This window comes from Coenobita brevimanus, chromosome 61 (assembly GCF_032717465.1).
Source record: "Coenobita brevimanus isolate Jiangsu-jjx chromosome 61, ASM3271746v2, whole genome shotgun sequence".
Taxonomy (NCBI): Eukaryota; Metazoa; Arthropoda; class Malacostraca; order Decapoda; family Coenobitidae; genus Coenobita; species Coenobita brevimanus.
In genome coordinates, this window is record NC_137014.1 from 43,809,143 (window position 1) to 43,830,656 (window position 21,514).

General features: G+C 39.4%; 1 protein-coding gene and 1 long non-coding RNA gene across 3 annotated transcripts; one reads left to right on the forward strand and one right to left on the reverse strand.

Moving 5' to 3' along the window:
• Nucleotides 1–1,528: 1,528 nt before the first annotated feature.
• On the reverse strand, nucleotides 1,529–6,641 carry LOC145403671 (uncharacterized protein F58A4.6). The gene is made up of 3 exons (XM_080275362.1): nucleotides 6,576–6,641; nucleotides 3,427–3,819; nucleotides 1,529–3,051 (listed from the first exon to the last, which is right to left on the reverse strand). Exons 2-3 carry the CDS (start codon nucleotides 3,796–3,798, stop codon nucleotides 2,869–2,871), a joined length of 555 nt encoding a protein of 184 aa, XP_080131488.1. The 5' UTR covers nucleotides 3,799–3,819; nucleotides 6,576–6,641; the 3' UTR covers nucleotides 1,529–2,868.
• A 1,010-nt stretch (nucleotides 6,642–7,651) lies between these two features.
• On the forward strand, nucleotides 7,652–20,845 carry LOC145403672 (uncharacterized). 2 transcript variants are annotated; one of them, XR_013898044.1, is made up of 4 exons: nucleotides 7,652–7,828; nucleotides 11,246–11,441; nucleotides 11,595–11,814; nucleotides 20,689–20,845. It is a non-coding gene; the product is annotated as an uncharacterized LOC145403672 (long non-coding RNA). The 2 variants fall into 2 exon arrangements; XR_013898043.1 differs by having other exon boundaries at nucleotides 11,246–11,405.
• The last annotated feature ends 669 nt before the right edge of the window (nucleotides 20,846–21,514 follow it).

A 21,514-nucleotide genomic window follows, 5' to 3' on the forward strand; every position in this document is an offset into this window, starting at 1 on the left:
CAAATAAAGTACATGCACAGTATACAGTTCATGTTACATACCACACTTATCAGTTCAACTTTATTAGGAAAATAATTAAGGTACAGTTTCTCTTTTGATCTAGAAGGCTAGCACAGTACTATCACAGTAAATTACTATTTTTAACAGTGAGCAGTATCTTAAATGTACACTCTGAGCGAAATACATTCTCTACAAGGCACCTTTAAATTCCAAATTTTAAAACAGTTGAGAAATTTGGCATGGACAACATATTTTTACTTTGTTAAACTCTTCTCTTCACCTTGCCACAGCAAGACACTGTTTACTGCATGGGATGGCTGTGCAGGGGCAATTGGTTGCCTGTGGTTGATGGGTCTTCTTGGACAGACTGGATTAGCTACTCAACAACAACCTTGTTATGCTAACTGCAGATAACCTTCTGTCTGAGAACATTTCTCACTCATTAACGATAAATTTGCCTTTATTCTGTACAAAATGTAATGTACAAGTAAATCCATGGGTTGAATTGATTATTGGAGACTGTTTCTCACCCTCACAGTGCCAGAGGAAATTTCTCTTAGACAATAAAATTGTTCGACATTAGCAACTTCAAAATGCAAAGTACATCCTCAGACTGATGGTGATATAGCCTGCAGTGTATGTTATATATTGGATTTGCTTCCCGGGAAAGCACAGTATACAAAATTCAGGTCAGTTGGTAAATGCTACACACCTGAAGAGACAAAAGGTAACAGAGGAACAGAAATGGGTGAGGGGAAAAAAGAAATGTGAATAAACAGTATCAAGTTCAACATGATGAGATATAATACATCCACTTGGAAGAAGGTAAACAGCATATGTCCGCTTAAAGGAAAAGGGTAAACAGTGTATACCAAGTTTCCAACAAAACCCTTGCAACCTGAGATTTTCTACACCAAAAGGAATTAAGTCAATATTACTACACCAAATCATCAAATTTAGACTTGACTAATGTTTACATTCCCCTCCCCCCAGGTAAAATATGGCTCTAACAGTTTCTTCACACAGGTAGGAATACATGCTTGGTATGCATTCACAGGTAGAGAAGCAGCCTTTGAAAAGTGTCAGGGTATAAAGCAACTGCTGGTCACATGAATATTATTATTTTAGCCTTTGTTAACCCGTTAACTGCTGTATACAGCCTGGGCTGTTCCCAGTGTGACAGCTCAATACAGCCCTCGTTGTGCAGGTGAATTTCGAATATAGTGCCATGGTGACCATGGCCGACCCATGCAAGCATGTTCGAGCCTTCAAAACCGAAACTGAAAAAGGAAACGAAAACCTTACATTCCAACTGGGAATCAGACACTTCGATGTTCGTCCATGGCTTAACCAAGGTAAATATTGAGCTAATATTTCGTTACTATATACTTTGGCATGTGTTCTCTCAATTCCTAAGACAAAATTTGGTCTTTGGGAACTTTAATTTTTACCCCTATGTCCTTGCACCACGGACACCTCCAAAAAACTGCCATGCGCAGTTAACGGGTTAATGGTCTTGGATATTCTGTAGAGTTTTAAGGTACTAAAATAATCCAGTACATTGTGATCTCCATCATACAACAGTTAACCCATTTCTGCACTGCCTCAAGTTTTGGCTGGTCTGAAGGAAGCCTGACTGGTGGCTGAGCCACCTTTTTACTTCAAGATCATTTTTCCTAGGTTGTGATGCAGTCCTGTATGCATCAAAATGCAATTTCAGGAGGTAATTTTCATGGCTTGAAATCATGTCCATACCAGGTATGCCAATTTAAGAGGTGCTTTTTATGATGCAGTTCATGTAAGTGTTCATCTTTGCCAGATCATTTGTGACGCACATCATCAGTGCACGATGGTGTTGTCACGTGAGCTTAACCCCTACGCTCCGGTTGATGTGTATAGCCGTCACGATTTTGGGCATGTGGCAATGCTGGTTGACGTGTACTGTATAGCCACAAATTCCTGTCACCCTCTGAACTTAAACTTATCCTCACTCATTGACGGGACCACTTGGAGACATGGGGATACTTTCATTTGAAAGAGGAAGAGTTGTCAGTCTTATGTATCTTTAATTTTTTTCTCTAGCTTTTACAGTTTGGCAGATATTAGGGTTTGAAGTAAGGGTATTTTTTCCAAATCACGGAAATCCCTCGTAGGGAGGAGCATGTGACATCGGAAAACCCCTGGCGTGTAGGGGTTAAATGGCATTTCACTTACGTTATAGTATCACTTGTTGGACATACAAATGCAAACACGCACCTTTCTCAGGACAATACAGTACAGTAAACCTTCACTATAACTGTAAAATTGGGGGAAGGCCAGGTTTGTTAAAGCTGATTATTTATTAGCTATATCCGAGGGTTCCCCTGAGGTGGGAGGGATTGCAAATACATTTGAAAATGAGTAAACAGCGTACAGCATGCTAGTGCTATAATTGTAAACTATACAAATTTAACACTAACTTGGCCCATAATTTTGCCCTTTATCAGCTTATTTCACATTCTTGTCACAGCATTTTTTCATGACTAGTACAATACAGTATTACTATAGTCTCATTATAACTCAGCAATTGCAACAGAGATAGGGCAATTTCAAGCCAGGTTGGAGTAATAACGGTAGGAAACATGTATTGCAACCCACTGTACCCCATGTAACAGACACTGTTTGTTTTAGCCAACGAAAATTTGGTGGACCTGGTGGTATCCATTCATCGAATATATACCTGTTTTATTGGGGTTCATTACAGTAAGGGTTTACTGTGTATAGATTCTAAATTTAGGTAGACTTCCTCGACCATAGATAGACTATTGTAACTTAGGCAGACCTGTCATCACTTTTTAAAAACTGTTAAATCTACAAAATTTATTGCAGTCAAGATACACGCCTCTTGGAACTGTGTTGGTCCTCCTGGGCATAGTAACTGTGCTGGTAATTCTTCTCATATATTAGCTTAGCCCAAATGCCATGACACATCCTGATCAACCTGGGGTCTTGTAGATCAGATGGCAGCGAGTCCACCCATCGGTATTCACGGCGGATGATACTCTTAGCCATCTGCCACGAAGAAAAAGGGCAAGTGAAAAAGAAAATTATTTTAGAACAGTACCTCAATTTCTCATGGCAATAATCTAGGTCAGATCCAGGAAAAAAAAAAAAGAAAAAAAAAATGTAGAGGCTACTGTATTAAGAGAATACTCAATGAACCATTCATCATTCAGCCTTCTAACTGGTTCCATTCAACCGTCACAGACATAAAGCTATAATGAAAATAAAAATTAACAATACATGTAATATAATTTAGTTCTAATGACCAATATTTAACCATAACAATATCAGTTTAAGCCTTAAAAACATTAATGACAACATCCAACAGGGCAGCACAGTAGAGAAGTACCAAATTATTTTAAATGTTACTGTGTGCAAACTTACTCTGAATCTATGCTTTTGTATGAGGGCTATAGCTGCATACAGTCGACATCTGGACACGGCCATGGGGTCGCCAAGGCGCACTGCAATCTCCAACTGTTGTACGGAGATTTTGCCTGCCCTCTCAGCAAACTTGGCATCATAGTCACCCAATGCAGAGCAAGCACCTCCAAGTGTAGAAAGCCATGACATGGAGGTGTCCAGATGCTGCCTTTCCTGAGCACATCGGTTCATACGTAAGCACCATCGATCATCAATTATGTAAGGTACTGTATCCTTTAGCTTCCATAAAATCATTAACCGTTCTCTTGTGCCATTAGGTGAGTTATCCACATATTTAGTTTTCCATCTTTGTAACAAATACTGCAGTACCATTTGTCTGTACGCATGAGAAATCTGTAGCTCCCTCAGAAACACAGCAAAATAGAGTCCTTCAGTTTCATAATGTAAAGATAATGCTTTTCCACAACATTTATTTACAACTAGATCATTCTTTCCTTTAAGCGCTGAATTTACACTTGTCCAGTTAGTAATATTCACTGAATAGAAGCTGGTACATATTTGTGACTTTAGTATTTTATCAGATTCATATTCTTGATTTGTAGATTCACTGCCAACATAGTCTTTTTCTTGGCAGTTGGCAAAACATATACCACACATCTGTGTAGATGACTCGGAAGAATTACTATTATGATGATGGTTCTGAACAGGGAAGTGAGAGGTAGTGAGCATACCAGCTTGTGTGAGTACTACCATGTCCCACCAATCACCTCCTGCAGCCACCAACACTTGTACCTCCACTGCCATTATATTGGTAGTACCTGAAGCAAAATTTATATAAACATCATAAATGGTTGCAAGAGGATGATGAAAAAGGTTGTGGCAAAACCTTGTACCAAACTTCCTAATATGATCCTGTACTTAGCATGCAGTATTTCTATATCATCCGAACTAAATAAGTATTTTACGTTTATGGGGTAGATGAAAATAAGAAATATTTAGACTACCATGAAAAATCCAGTATTTCATATTACATAAGTGTATTAACTCTTAAAAAACTTTCCGAGCTTTTATCTTGGAGTACAGTTATGTGGCTGGCCCATCAGCTGGGGTCTATCCCAAAGTGCATGAAATTTTCTGCACCATTTTGTCATTCTCATTCCCAATTTTATTTTTAGTGCATCATCCTGATTCTGGTAACCTCATGCTGGGACCTGTCAACTCATCTGGCTGCCCTCTTCAGTTGGATTTGGTACAGTAACTGTAATGTTAGATAAGCATTTGCTGGCATCCCCATGGGCTGAGTGTTCTCTAGCACAATGGTACCTCTGTGCTACACCACCATCACATTGCAAAGTGCTTCTGAGCTGTCCTCTTGTGATTCAACATAGCAAATGGCAAGCTGTCCTTTCCACACTATTTTGCAAAATATGACTTATGAACAGTTGAAAAACTGAAAATTTCATACATGGAACAGGACAAATTATGACCATGAAGAGTGTAAGAAATATAAGGGATTAGTTTTGTGAGGTAATAACCCAGAACACTGGATGGGTTAGCTTAGGTTTGCTATAATGTTATTCTAGTTTGGGTTCGGTTCTGTATTATTCTGAACAATGATCAGGCAGTACTCCTTTGTGGTACCTGTGTACCACACAATGAAATGTCCGTGGCATGCCACAGAAACTGAGCATGGTACATTCATTCATTCATTGCCAGACGCCATGTATCCCAGACAGGGTGGCCAAGGGCTTAGAGTTAATTGTTTTTACAGGGAGGGGCACTAATCCTCCACCAACCCCACTTGACGTAGGGATGCCAACAGCATCTGGTGTTCCCAGGCGGTCACTCATCCAAGCACTAACCAGACCCAACGTTGCTTAACTTCGCTGATCGAACGGGAATGCTTACCACTATTCAATTAACTCATTAACTGCTCATGGCGGTTTTTTGGAGGTCTCCGTGGTGTGCAGACACATGGGTAAAAATGAAATTTCCCAAAGGCCAAATTTTGTCTTAGGAATTGAGAGAACACATGTCAAAGTATATAGTAACGAAATATTAGCTCAATATTTACCTTGGTAAAGCCATGGATGAACATTGAAGTGTCTGATTCCCTATTGGAATGTACCGGTGTGGTTTTCATTTTCTTTTTCGGTTTTGAAGCCTTAAACATGCTTGCATGGGTCAGCCTTGGTCACCACAGCACTAGCTTATATTCAAAATTCACTTGAGCAGCCAGGGCCCTTTTGACCAGTCACACTCGGAACAGCCCAAGCTGTATAGAGCAGTTAAAGGGTTAATGTGTTAGATTGGACTTCGAGTGCAGTATACCACACTAATCAACGGAAGTGTTGGAAGCGACCTGGAGTGCAGTATTGCACCTACATGATATCCTTGTATTGGCATCAGCATCGACGCCTTTAAATCAAGATATGATAAGCATGTGGGTATAACACATAGGTTGGCTGGTACAGCTAATTGAGGTGGGGTCTACACAAGATCTCTTCTTATTCCCCTACTAACCATGACTAGGTAAGCCATGATATGAAGGGGTTAACCTAATCCATCCAAAGTAAAAGTGAAAAGGTTCTACAATTAAGTCAAAATTATTCATATCCACAACTCTTTTGAGCTATTACTTTACAATTTGTAAAGAAAAATTAGGAAATGAACACTACAGAATTGCATAGGACATAACGCTATCTACATTTAAACCAACTGAACAAAACAGCACCCTCATACTGCTGCCTTGTATAACTTTACCAGTAAATTAGAAGACCCCACTAACCTATAGGTAGGTATTCACTGGGGTTTTCCAAGTTTCCAAATTCCAAACTAAATGTTACTACAATTTTAACAAATGATAATAGTCTACGCTGTTACAAAATAATGTTATGATGTCTTAAATGACTTTCACTCCACAATTCCATGTCTATATATCCAATGAAAGCACTAAAATTACTTGATAATTATTGAGGAATGAGGAATAGTATTACAGCCACACAAGCATCTAAAAAGGAAGTATCCAAGCTGGTTTTGCTTTCAGGCCAGCTGTGTGAACTCGTCTTGGTCTTGATATCACCACACTCCCGGGAAGAAAAAAATATAAATATATAAACTTAATTAAACGGTAAACTGATTCCTCTTACCTCTTTCCAGAAATAATACTTGCACAACAACGACAATTCCCCGTCAGACAATTCCCCATCACAGCAATTCGCATCCTTCCGTCATTCTATAAATTTAACAAATGTTAATGAATACCGTAATCATTAATTTTCGTAGGATACTATCAATGTATAGGTGCACTCAATAGCGTTAAAAAGATCATATAACTGTCTCTCCAAGGCAAGGATCTCCCCTGAGCTACATGGCTCTTTGGTCCTAGCCCGAGGAATTCTCTCTCTCTCTCTTTACGTGTGTCTAGGTTCAGGACGATGCTGTGTGCTGTGTGCTGTGTGTGATATGAAAATGAGTGTGTGTGAAATATTTACTTTCTGGGGGTGCGATCGAAGCAGACAAATAAGAGGGTCCAACTACGCAGATCAACATATCGTAACCGGCTTAACTCCGAAAGGATGAAGTGGAAACAGTTCTCAGTCTGCTAAGCCCTATATTGTAAAACAAATTCCAACATTGCTTTGGAAAATGTGCGTATTCACACAACTTACGGAGTAACTAAAATTCCCATGTATAACGGAGGAGGGATTACACAAGAGATTCCGATCCTTTCTTTGATTCAAGTGTGATCATCTTTTCAGTGGAGGTATAGATACTTAAAATAAACAGTAAGAACGGCCTGTGATATGATGCTGGTGAATTTCACGTGGACACACACTGGATGGTTGTGTTTTCGTATTGTGGACGAAGTAGACGCCATTTCATTAAGGTAGGTCATGTATTATGATTATGTGACTCAGAGAATGGCTGAAAGTAAGCTGTATCCCCCAATCCCGAGTCTGCTGGGGTCCCCTTAAGCCGGCATCAGTATATTTAAGATTGGTAGTACGAGATGAATGCATTTGTTTGGGCGTACTACATCAAAGAAATCATGCTCTGGTAAGATGAGTAAAATTAGGTATTGGATAAATGCAGTTTAAGAAATGAAGATACCTATTGAGGGCCAAAGGCTGGTGGGAACTAGGAATACTAGGCTATACAATACCCATATTCTCTTAGCCTTTTACAAAGACTTAATTCCGTTTTTACTCTTTGGCAGGATGTTCTGAATAAGTGCCAATTCAAAAGCTACACCTCAACGAACCAGTGCTGACCTTACACGGAGACCTCTGGCAGATACTCAAAACCATTCACCTAGCTGGGCCGTGCAATGTAGTGAAGGATTTTATCACCACCTCCTTATGGCATGGCAGTGCCTGTGCATTTCTTGTTGTGGAGATGGGTAAGGAGTTTCTTTTTCTGCTCATGTTATTTTTCTGCAGTAGTGCTATCACCCTCCATAACTTCATGACCCCCATGATGGTAGAATTTTAATTCCCCAGAGAATAAATTTTTACTTTTAGGCAGACACAATTTTGTGGATAAAAAAAGTTTTTTTTGATTATTTTTTGGTGGTTCATTTGATTTTGACTGATTTCTCTTGGAACTGGCCCGTTTTCCTGTTTTTCATGCTTCTTCCATCCCTCTGTTGAAAGTGGGAACCCAAACAGAGAAAAGAAGTACTTTCACTGGAAAATGACTTTTAATATCACATGATTTGCTTAACAGATCAGAATATCCATGTTTTATCCAAACTAGCCACATCTGACAACCCAACTGGGTGCCTTTGTTCCTCAGACCCCCTAGAGCATTAATTTAACCTCATGTAACACAATCAGACTGCATGGAATAAAAATGAGGCAAATCTATCTATCTATCTATAGCCCGACGCCCTAATCCCGCAAAGGGTGGCCGCAGACAAAACGCCTCCAAGTCACTCTGTCACCCACCATTTGACTCCCCTCCCCCCAACTCACCCCCCCCTCCCTCATATACCTCTCAACTCCATCCCTCCACCTCATCCTCGGTCTACCCCTCCCTCTCCCTCCCTCCACCTCACCTACATACACCCTCTTAGTCAGTCTTTCATTCTCCATCCTCTCCACATGTCCAAACCACCTCAGTGTATTTCTCCTAATCTTTTCAACCACATCCACATCTACCCCACAACATTCCTTCACTTCTTCATTCGTCAACCTGTCCCTCCACGTCACTCCACATGCTCCTCTCAAGTAACTCATTTCCACTGCTCTCACTCTTGACTTGTTCCCTTCTTGCAAGGTCCACGCCTCGCTTCCATACGTCAGGGTAGGGATCACAATACCATCATGCAGTGACTTCTTAACTTCCATACTCACCTCCCTATTTCTCATCACTGCTTTCAGTGTACCAACAACCTTCCTTCCCTGCTGTACCCTTTCATTTACTTCATCCCCCAAAGTTCCATCCTTACTCATCACACTACCCAAGTACTTGAATGCACTCACATTCTCCATATCCTCACCATCCAACCTCACTGCACACTCTGTGACTTCATTCCTCTCAAACACCATAACTTTACTTTTGTTTACATTAACTTTCAGCTTCCTCCTCCTACACACTGTCCCAAATTCATTCACCAAACCTTGCAACTCCCATTCATCTTCACTCAACAATACTGTATCATCAGCAAACAGCAACACCGGAAGCTTCCAAATCTCACCCTCATTCATTAGGGCCACCCCCACATCCACTGCCCTACCTTGAACCTCCTTTACAACCCCATCCATATATATATTAAACAGCCATGGAGACATTACACACCCCTGTTTCAGTCCCACATTGAGATCAAAGAACTCACTCAGCTCACCATCCACTCGCACCGTAGCCCTAGCTCCCTCATACATACTCTTCACAGCACTCAACAATTTCCCCTCCACTCCATATATTCTTAATACCTTCCACATACCTTGCCTATCTATTCTGTCATAAGCTTTCTCCAAGTCCATGAAGGCAGCATACACTTTCCTTCCCTTCTCTAGATACTTCTCCACTAAACATCTTAGAACAAATATCTGGTCTACACACCCTTTTCCCTTCCTAAATCCCCCTTGTTCTTCTCCAACTAGCTCCTCTGTCATATGCCTAACCCTATCAATGAGTATTCTACCATATATTTTACCAGTCACACTAAGAAGGCAAATACCCCTATGGTTACCACATACTTCTCTCTCCCCTTTTCCTTTGTACAGAGGAACAATTATACCTGATTTCCAGTCCTCTGGAACCCTTCCCTCTTCCCAAGCCAATCTACACAACTTCCATATCCACTCCACAACAATCTCACCCCCATACCTAAGCATTTCACCACACACTCCATCAATTCCTGGGGCCTTTCCCAACTTAATCTTCTTCATCGCTTCCACTACTTCCGACCTACTGATCTCTTCCTTCCTCCTCTCATCTCTTCTTCTCCCAGCCATTCCCCAACCACTTATACTCACACTGCTTTCACTCTCTACATTCAACAAATCCTCAAAGTGCTCCTTCCATCTCCTCACTTTCTCTCTCTTCTCCACCAACAATCTATTATTCCTATCTTTCACTCCCCTACTATTTCCCCTTTCACACTGCCTTACTTTCTTTACCTCCTTCCAAAACAATTTCTTACTCTCCCTCCATTTCACACTCAGATTCCTCCCAAACTCTTCATCCACTTTCTTCTTATGAGGCAAAGAAGTTGGTAATTTTAAGCATTACTGTGATCTAACTTCATCAGACTAAGGAAATGGTAAAGGGAAAGGTTGCTGTTGATGAGATGAACCTGTTGAAAACATTATTAGATGAGATGAACCTGTTGAAAACATTATTATACCCTGTGTTAGTGGTAGGTGGTGGCGACCGTCATCCACTCTCTTGATGTAGTGCTGCCTACTTCTTCCTTAGCCTTTATCATTCTTTTTCTGTGCCTGCCCTCCTCTCTTCCTATTTCTCCCATCTTTCCTGTCACTTCTTATTACTTTTCTTTCCTTTACAGGTGGCTTTACAGTGAGTGACAAGCCAGATGGTTTCCTGTAAGCCAAGAAACCATTTACAGTGCTGGGTGGTAACCATATAACCAAACCATACGTGCTCCCTACGTGTCAACAAGTGGGTTGGTGGAGGGTTAGTGCCCCTCCCCGTAAAACAAATAACTAAAAGTTAAATTGCCACCCCTTATGGTATTATGGTGTCTGGCAATAGATAGATAGTTTACCAGTGAGTATAAGAAATACAGCACATACTCATTATATGATCACCATAGTGTACAGTCATTTGCTTATGATGTCAGTAAGAATTTAACTTTTACCAGCATCTTATCTTTTCCTTGCTTATACACATAATTACAACACAAAATTCATTCAGTGATTGGTTTTCAAAAATGCATCGCAGTCATAAAATGAGGATGTTCTTGCACCCAACAAAGCATCACAGGATTAGCAAGTGGAATAGCTGGTGAATATCCAATAATGAAAGTAGTAGAACTAAATTAGTTTCAGGAAATGGTGTATATTGATTTTATTTCATTAAAACCAAGAAACAGTGTGCACCAAAACGTGTGCTGAGTGATGTATGGTATTCTTGCCAGCAAACTAGGAGAGTTCACAATCTAACCAGATCTCTCCTAGTAAATAGTACTATTATACAGTATTAAAGTTTTACACTTTATTTATTTATTTATTTATTATTATTATTATTATTATTTTTTTGGTGCTTGCATATGTGAACAGCAACTCTAGATATATACAGTATACCAGTATGGTTACATGGCATGTTTTCCTTAGATTTATCCTTTTCACAGACTGATATCTGAAAGCATCAGCCCGGGAAGGATGGCACCAAGAAGAAGGCTGCAGTCTTGGCTGAACTATGTCAGTCATTTTTGTCGAGAGGCACTGAATGGGGGAAGAGTCGTTGCCTTAACACTTCCATGATGGAGCCTTCATGGATGGAGGGAGAAGGTGAGTGAAGTTTACACCCCACAGCATTTACCCTGAGTGAGTGAATGCAAATTGCAAGGCTTGAGGAATGAAAATGTTGATAATGACTTCTGTATTTCCCTTTTTCTGGATCATAACTACTCCATGCATAATAGTGAGAATAGAACTGAAGATGATGATGATGATACTGATAATGATTTTTGTTGGCAGATAGAGGAGTGGATCCCAAATCTCATCTTGCCATCTTGTTCTGACTTCAAGATTCTCTGGGATTGATGGAACATGCTGACAGCCGATACATCAGAGTGGAAGAAGATAGGAGAAACCTTTATTCCGCAATGGACTAATGTGGGCCGCTGCTGCTGATGATGGATGGAAATTTATCAGCTTACAACCATCTGCATCCATTCATCTTGCTGTGATGTTAAAGGTAAACCAGATTTCATTTTTATTTGCTATGTACTGTAGATGCAAGCTTGGTCAGTCAGCCACACCCCAAGAATTTTTATACTCAAGGTAAGCCACTCTAGCAAAGGCCCATATGGTACGTCAGTTTAGCATCCTAAGGATTTTCAGGCATAAGGTTCTTCACTAGTTTAGCAAAGTCCCATATGATCCCACATGTCTGGTGTTGCTGTATGTGTTAGAATTAAGGCCATTCTTCTTGGTGGCACAGGAGTTTTTGTAGCATCTCTTCTTCAGTGATTTTCTGTTTGCATACTGCTTGATAACATTTTTCATGTAGCTATACTGTTTATATCATCTTAATATTGTATTAGCTTAGTCTGCATCAATATCATCATGGTCATTACCACCCATACTTCTTGTTTTACCCTTGGATGAGATAGGGTGTAGAATCAGAAAAAAAAAATGAAGCAGAAAATAACTATGGTACTGTAAGTTTGTCCCGTTGAATGGGTCAAACTCACAGTTCAGGCCCTTGAGTAATGTCAGTTAACATAGTAGTATGTGCAACCCCAGGCTCATTTGACTGTGAACTTTTATCAGCAGTCTACCATCCTCCATTTGGAGATAAGGAGGAAATTGAGGAATGTTTGTTTAACCAGGCAGAGGAGCCACCTGGTTTTTTCATTGCATAAAAGAGGATATTGAAATGTAATTTAATATAAAAATGACATCATGTTTCCACCAAAAGAATTCCTGTATTGGGGTCGGCCATGGTACAGTTGTCTCAAGGGTCCCCTGTGTTACCTCCTGTCAAGATGTGGCAGCGTCACAGTATTAGTGTAAATACCCATGAATGAAAGGGCATTCGTACTGTAACGACGGACGTGAGTGGTGGGTAGGCATGCCGGACATCGTAATGGCTGGGAATATTATGTAAATAGGGGTTATTGAAATATCACCAAAGGTAATATTTATAATGCATATGTTAATACAGAATACCAATAGGACTGTAAATATAGGTAATAATAAAAAATCTATATCACGAAGGTTGTCGCAGTTATGGTCATCATACGTCAGCCAACCTCATCCCTGCATGGAAAAACATGATAGTTCAGTTTGTCTCAAGTATCAAGTCAATGAATATCTATCTGTCTATCTGTCTATCTATCTATCTATACAGTATATGTATGTATGTATGTATATATATACATACATACAGACATACCCCGGTTTAACGATGTAATTGGTTAGGTAAAACCCCATCGTTAGACCGGGTATTGTATATTGGGATATGTTTAACATGTAATGTGGAGCATTTACCAGCCTTGGGTTTCCCTCCAAAGCAAGCCCAAAACCCACCCAAAAGAGCCTGAAAACAAGTTTAAAGCCTATCTAAATGGCCTAACAGCTGTCAAGGAAGCTAACCTAAGCCTAACACCTGTAAATAACTCACTAAAACCAACAAATAAAATCTGAAAATCGTCAAATATAAGTCTGGAAAAATCAAGCTTGGTAAACTGTACCCCAAAATGACTATGTTCACTCCACCTATGGCTGAAACACATTAATCTAAGGCTAAAAACAGTGTATAAATCAACCTAAATGTTTTGTTTTGTTTTGTTTCATTTTTAAAGGCTCCAACATGCTTGCATGCGTCGGCCTTGGTCACCTAATGGCGGCTCTCCATGCTGCACGATCCATTGCAGCCTCCCTGTTCAGTCCCTTAACCCTGAGGTCACACTTAATGACCTTGTCCCATGTCTTTCTCGGTCTACCCCTCGTAAACCTTCCCTCAATATTAACACTTCTCACCTTTCTCACCCAATTATCATCCCCCATCCTCTCCACATGTCCAAACCATCTCAATCTACCTCTGCTCATCACAACCTAAACACACAATTTTTGTCTAAAATATCATCAAAATAAGTAAAAATATTCAAAAACCATCGTTAAGCCGGGGTTTGGCCATTGTTAGGCGGGGTATGGTGGTATTTCAACCTCCATCGTTAAGCCGGGGTATTGCATCTAGGGGTATTGTATATCAAGGTATTATTGTATGTATGTACTGTATGCATGTGTATATATATATATATATATATATATATATATATATATATATATATATATAATCACATAGGCTTGTATACAACACTAAGTATAGAACAGAATTAATAGTGAAGGATTACATGGAAGGGTTAAACTAATAGTCAACGATGTAGGCCTACACGAAAAACATATCATAATTTGGAATAAAATGGATGAAACTGAAACTGACACCATTCACGAATGGAAGAGTGGATCATAATTCCTGAACCGGAAGATCAAAGATGGATCACCACCGCATTAATTGTAGGTCTGTGTATAAAATGAATTAATAAATGCAGAAATAAGATAGCCACTAGTTGTTTAAACGACCAGCAGCCAGAAACACCAGTGGCGGGACCAAATTTCAGAGTATGGTTTCTCCATTCATAAAATCAAAAATTCATAGGTCAACTTCGTAAAATGGGGACCTCCTGTGCTTCTAGTCATATTGGATTTGTCAGATAGTGATTCAAACTTAATTGCTTTTAAGCATCACCTGTCCATTTGTCTGTGACCAGTATATTCCTGTTCATAAAATTTTATTTTTTCCCCTTTCACGTTGCATTGCTTTATATATTAATAATTTAAGGATTATGCATATCGTACATGATTCCATTTTTTCTGTGATTCATAATGGTTTCAAAGCTGTCCCATAGCAAGATCTATGAGAGAGACTAAACCCAGATTTCACATGTAAAAGTGTGTTGAGGATGACTGATGTATGATGACTATAACTGGGACAACCTTTGTGATATATATATACAGTAATTATTTATTTTTGCCAGCATTTATATTCCTACTGGTGTTATATATTAACATATGCATTATAAATATTGTTTTGACGATATTTTAATCGCCCCTATTTACATACTGGTACTATTGCCAGCCATTATGTTGTCTGGCATACATACCCACCACTCGTGTTTGTCGTTACTGTACGAATGCCCGTTCATTCATAGATATTTACGCTACTACTGCAACATTGCCACATCTTTACAGGGGGTATAGGAATTCCTTGGGGCAACTGTATAGCTGATATACTCAATGTACTGGAAGCTAAACCAAGAGCCAAAACCAGCTATATAATTACTTCCCAACAATTGCCAGAAGCTGTTGGGGAAAAAAACAGAAATTTGAGAATTGTAATTTGATTTGTAACAGTTTGAGAGTCTCCGCATGGATTTTGACTCTTAAGTATAGCTACTTGGATAAAAGATCTTATGCAGTATAAATAACTAAGGAAGAGATCTTATGATATCTCCAAAGGCACTTAGAATGTGACCCTGAGTAGCGTAGGTGGTAGGGTCATATTAAAACTGAGTGTGTGAAAGTATGGACAAGCTCATAGCGTTTGATAATTACTTCTGAAGCTTGAGATGATGATTGAACGTCTGACTATTCTGTATTGTTGCTGACTACACTCTAATGCTGGGTCCAGGCTGGTCATATCTGACAGTTACTGGTGTCCCCTAATGTGATGATACTGTCTGACCTTTCTGTACCAGTGCTGACTGCATTCTGTAAGGTGAAATGCAGGATGATCACACCTAACAACTAGAGAGCATTCAGAAAGTGCATATCTTCACCAGTGTCAGTGTAATTCTTGGTTTACAGTATAGATCACCCTCCACGCAACCTCACTGGGGGAGGTAATTAGTTTAACGGTCATAGTCTGCCCTGTTAAACAGTCAAAAAGAAGGCATACCCCCACTGACAACAGTTGAATTTATGATTCACTCCTGCATCTGGTTCCACACCTGAATCTAATCATCTTCTTGACCCAGTGCCCACATAGCCACCAGATTTTGATGAAATCCGAGAACAGCTTTTTGAGATTATCATGTCCACAAACAAACAGATAGACAGACATGGATGAATACATATGTGTCTCCAGCTTTATTGGCAGAAGTACAGTAATTACTGGTGTTCCATAAATAATCATGAGAAATTAGGGACTTACACCATCGTACACTCAGTTTTAGAGTGGTTAGTCAAGGTTTTGTCAGTAAAGTAAATTCACAGACTCCCACTTATTAGCTTTTTATTTTCATTGAGCTGAGGGGGGGGGAAAGCTTAAAAAATTTTAATGGGTGATCAGAAGTTGTTTGTTATATGGAATCTTCCCCTCCAATGTATTTGATGCAAAGTAACTCACCATACCATGCTTTACCTTACCCTGCCTTTCTCTCTCTTACCTTAGTTTCCTTACCCTACCTTACTTTAATTGACTGTGACCTACCCTACCTCACCTTACTCTGTCTGACTGACCTACCCAGCCCAACCTTACCTTACCTTTCCGTAACCTTACCTTACTGTGCTTTACCTAGCTTTACCTTATCCTACCCTACCCTATCCTACCTAGTCTTACCCTACCTGACCCAACCTTACCCTACCCTACCCAGCCTTACCCTACCTGACCCAACCTTACCCTACCCTACCCTACCCAGCCTTACCCTACCTGACCCAACCTTACCCTACCCTACCCAGTCTTACCCTACCTGACCCAACCTTACCCTATCCTACCCAGCCCTACCCTACCTGACCCAACCTTATCCTACCCTACCCTTCCTTACTTAGCCTGACCAGATCTTACCTTGCCTCACCTTACTTTACCTAACTGTATTATACTCTAGCCTATCTAACCTTCACTCCTATTACCCCATCCAAGCTTACCCTACCTAACCTTGCCCAACCCTATCTTACCATACCATATCATACCCTACCCTGCCTAATATACCTTACCCTATCTAACCTTCCGTATCTTATCTTACCCAACCAACATTGCCTTACCTTATCATACCTTACCTTACCTTACCATACCATACCTTACCTTACCTTACCATACCATACCTTATCTTATCTTACCTTACCTTACCTTTACTCTGCCATACCTTACTGTACCTTACCATACCATACATTACCTTACCTTACCTTACCTTATCTTACCTTACCTTACCTTACCATACCTTACCTTACCTTACCATACCTTACCTTACCATACCTTACCTTACCTTACCTTACCATACCTTACCATACCTTACCTTACCTTACCATACCATACTTTGCCTTATGTTACCTTACCTTACCATATGTTACCTTACCTTACCTTACCATACCTTACCTTACCTTACCTTACCTTACCATACCTTACCATACCTTACCTTACCTTACCTTACCTTACCTTACCATACCATACCATACCATACCATACCTTACCTTACCATACCATACCTTACCTTACCATACCATACCATACCATACCATACCATACCTTACCTTACCATACCTTACCTTTACTTTGCCATACCTTAACTTACCATACCTTACCTTACCTTACCATACCTTACCTTACCATACCTTACCTTACCATACCTTACCTTACCTTACCATACCTTACCTTACATTTTCTTTGCCATGCCCTATCCCATCCAGAGCTCATGTAAGTGGTAACATTCTGGATCACCTTGTTTAATGAGTTTTTTGGATTTTGTGAAACAGAAGTTTGGCTTGAATTTTTAGAGGTTGGACAGATTTTATTTGACTAGAATTTTTAGAGGTTAGATAGATTTTATTTGGCAATAATTTTTAGAGTGTAGACAGAATTCATTGTTTTATATTTTCTGTGTCTTTAGTATGTGTATTTGTGCATTTCTTATCGATATTTTAATATATTATGAGGTCACATGGAATAAATTGTATACGTGTATGTCATCAGTATGCTGTTATTGAGTAAAATCGAGTTATACCATTCACACTTGCAAATGTGGAACTTGTACGAGTGAGCAAGCTTGCTATTGTCGTTATTTTAGCAAAAAGAATTGTGCCATCCCATTTGCCTTACACTGTCGCACACTTTGTAATATTGGAGAACACCATTGTACTTGCAGCTCTAAAATTTTAAAGAAACCTCTATTCTATCTATCTATCTATCTATTGCCAGACGCCTCAATCCCGTTTGGGGTGGCCACAAACAAATCGCCTCCAAGTCGCCCTGTCCCCCGCCATTCCACTTGCCTAATATTAATGCACACTTTGAAATTTTGAAGAAAACCACTTACGGTAGTGATACCCATAACTTTCAACATGTTTTCAGATATTGTGTATAGATGTTCAGTAGCTTGATAATTTCTGAGACAACTTAGTTTGGTGCTCAGAGTGGCACATTTTGGCTTTTTTACAGCAGTATTGTGGTGCATATTGAGAAAGCTGGGTTTACAAACATGTATTACTTTATCATTAGCTTTTCAGCAGTGTGCGTATATCCACTATAGCTTGATAGTTTCAGAGATAACACAGTTTTGGTGGTTTGGTTTCTTTTCTCAGTCATATGGTGGCAAATTTTGAGAAAAGTGACATGTAGCATGTATTACCTCTTAAGCTTTCCGTTGATTTGCATAGATCCACTTGTGCTTTTATGGTTTCCCAGATGCCAGTAACAGTTTAGGTGCTGTGTTTTACCACCCAGCTACATGTCTAATAGTGTTCTCGCTGGCTTGCTTTGCTCATTCACTCAGTCAGTTAAATTGCTAAAGAAAAATATACCAAGAAGTCACCTACTGCCATCAGATTATGATCTTTCGTATGCAGTCAGTTCCATGTGGCTATGTATCTTTGCGTATTGGGAGCGCTCACAAAATAACTTGTGATAACTTTTCTCTCGTAACTATACCTGTTTCACATTAACTTGGCCTAAAATTGCTTTCCGTCCATCATGATTGCTGAGTTTTAACATTAGATTAACACTGGAATATGGTTCTAGTGATATGAAAAGGATGTAGAGCCTTAGTATTGTCGTTTTGCCAGTGAGCTGTAACTATAAAAATCTGGCATCAAGAAATAGGCGTCCATACCGCAGATGTGGGACATGCCTGAGTGAGCAGGGTTGTATTCTGGGCCTGTGGAGGCTACATTGGACTCTTTTTGAAAATTAGTGATACCACTGGAAGGCAATTCTTATGATATTTTCAAAGTATGATATCCTGTGATTGCCGTAATAACTGGGGAAAAAATAAAAATTCATTGCTCTTGCCCAGTGAGAATGTTTTGAGCTTTTTTTGGCTGTGTTTGGCTCTTTTGGGGTAAAAGTTTGGTACTAATTGAAAACATTTGTTATGACAATTTTATGACAGTTTCACAGCGGTACAGTCATTCCATAGCTGAGAAGAAAAGGAAATTGTGGTGGTTCTCAGGCAGGAAAATTTCATAAACCTTATGGGGCAAGAATTTTACACATTTCAGCCTGAGTACTGTGGTGTTCTCACTCACTCTGCTCATGCCAAAAGTTAGTCACTTTGTCATTAGTCACAAAGTGATGTGGAAAGAATGTACAGCCATACCTATAGTGCTGTTTGTCATTTTCTACACTGAGCTACATGAAATAAGTTGCAAAATGACAAAAATCTGGGCCAAGTTAAGGTGAAAGAAGTAAGTTATGTTTTTGCCAGAAGAACAAGTGACAGGGAGAGTCTGTGCCGTCTATTCCTTGTCCTTCCAGCAAAAACTCAATAATAGTTACGACTGTAAATTGATCGTAAGTTTGTTTGTAAATCAGCACACATTTATGGCCTCACATCATACAGGGTGGTGTATGTATTACGCGTCTTAGTTGAGGGGATGGCTAAGTTGTCTATACCATTGTTTTCCCTGCATCATTTTCTGCTTCCACATCCCTTTTAATGGTCAGTGTTATAATATCTGCTTTTTCTTGTCCATTGATTGCATAATCCTTTTCTTGCTTAGTGTTATAATATCATCTTTTCTATGTCCATTAGTTGTATAATTCCATTTATGTTTAGTGGTGAAATATTTGCTTTTCAATGTCCATTGATTGGTTGATTACTAATTTTGTGAAGCAGCCAAATCGTCTTTGCCCCTCTCGTAACCGGACTGCTGTCCCCGTAAGATTAGACAAGTGTAATATATGGACTACCCTGTATTAATTACAAGCCAGCATTGACTCGATTAATTTGAAAATTGCCATTTTATGGGCATCATAATCTGTAAATTCAGAGTTATGGTATATATAATTTTTTCATTCATTCATTCAGTATCTTTATATAAGTAAGAAAAAGTAATTTGTAAGTCAGAGCTATCATTGCTTTTATGTGCACAGAATTATTCATAAAGTAATTCATTGATGCCTCACTCTTGTATCATTGGTATCTAAACATCACAAAATTTTACTAAGTCCAAAAACTTGCTTTTGCTAATATTTATTGGCAGCTTTCAAATCGAAGATGGCGACAGTTATTTATTATCGGTATCTCCATCTCAAAAGAAATTTCTAAGTCGAAAAATGCCGTTAAAGAATACCAAGTTGAAATATCCAGTCATAATAATACTAATTGGTATCCCAAAATTTTACAAAGTCAATAAATTTGCCCATAAAAATACTAGTTGGCAATTTCAGTTTCAAGATGGCTGTCCATGTGTGTTGATGCTGTGAGCCTGGTTGATACAGTTGCAGACAGAAATACTCCTCCATGCTTTTAGTCCATGAAATATGAAACTCGTACATAATATTCTGAAAGCCTTCTTATGCTTGAAGATGGCCTCGCCAGTTTTCAAAAGCCATTGCTCACTTCCTGGCTAATGATCGTTCATGAAGTGGATCAGTATTTATGTCCGCAACTGTACACACTCCCACTTGCTGGGTTTTCCTCCATGTGTCCTTTCCAAAACTCCCCCACTCCTTTGCCATTCCCCCCCCCTCGCCCTGCTACTTGTAGCAATGGGGAGGGAGGAATGGGGAAGGGGTGGGGAGTTTTTGGAGGGTACATATTATTATATTAACACCTTTCTCTTGTTTCAGATTGTCTCCGGACACTCTTCAGATTACTAAAGGCTCGATGCGAAACCTGGTTCCATTAATCTTCGCAATTGACTTAGGTACATTTTTTGGCGAATTTTGTGGCCATTTTTTGTTGCTCAGAAGTGTTTTTTTTTTCATATTTTGCTTGTATGGAGGTATTCTTTTCATTTTTTTGCTGTTATTTTTTTTTGGTATTTTTTGAATTTTGTTTTTGGTTTAAAATTTTCCTTTCAATAAAAAAATGTTAGTAGATTTTTTAAGTTTTTTTCTATACTGTATTACTTTCTTGAAATATTTCAGTCATATTTTGTTACTCAGATATACTAGTCATTTCAGTGAGGCAGATTTAAAGGTTAGTTGACAAACTACATTAAGATAAGAAAACAAGACAGTAAATTTCTATTCTATATTGCATATTAAAAAAAATACATTATAAATTAATACAAAAGTAGGGACATCTGGTACGAGCAGATGAGAGTTCTTCTCCATCCTCAGCAAGTCTCCACCAGAGTTCTTCTTCATCACTCAGTAGGGATACCAGAGTTCTTCACCATCCTCAGCAAGGGGTCTCAACCCAAGTTCATCACTCAGTAGGGGTACCAGAGTTCTTCATCACTCAGCAAGGGTCTCAACCAGAGTTCTTTGCCATCACTCAGCAGGAGTCTCCACCAGAGTTCTTCGCCATCCTCAGCAGGGATACCAGAGTTCTTCATCACTCAGTAGGGATACCAGAGTTCTTTGCCATCACTCAGCAGGAGACGACACCCACAGTTCTTGATGATCACTTGGCAGGAGACCACAGCCAGAGTTCATCATCACTGCAGGA

Excerpts from the sequence above, each read along its gene's own strand:
- LOC145403671 (XM_080275362.1), bottom strand. The coding sequence starts at position 3,798 with ATGGTACTGCAGTATTTGTTACAAAGATGGAAAACTAAATATGTGGAT. Across the intron at positions 3,052-3,426 it reads TACAAAAGCATAGATTCAGA|ATGGCTAAGAGTATCATCCG; the intron begins GTAAGTTTGCAC and ends TCTTCGTGGCAG.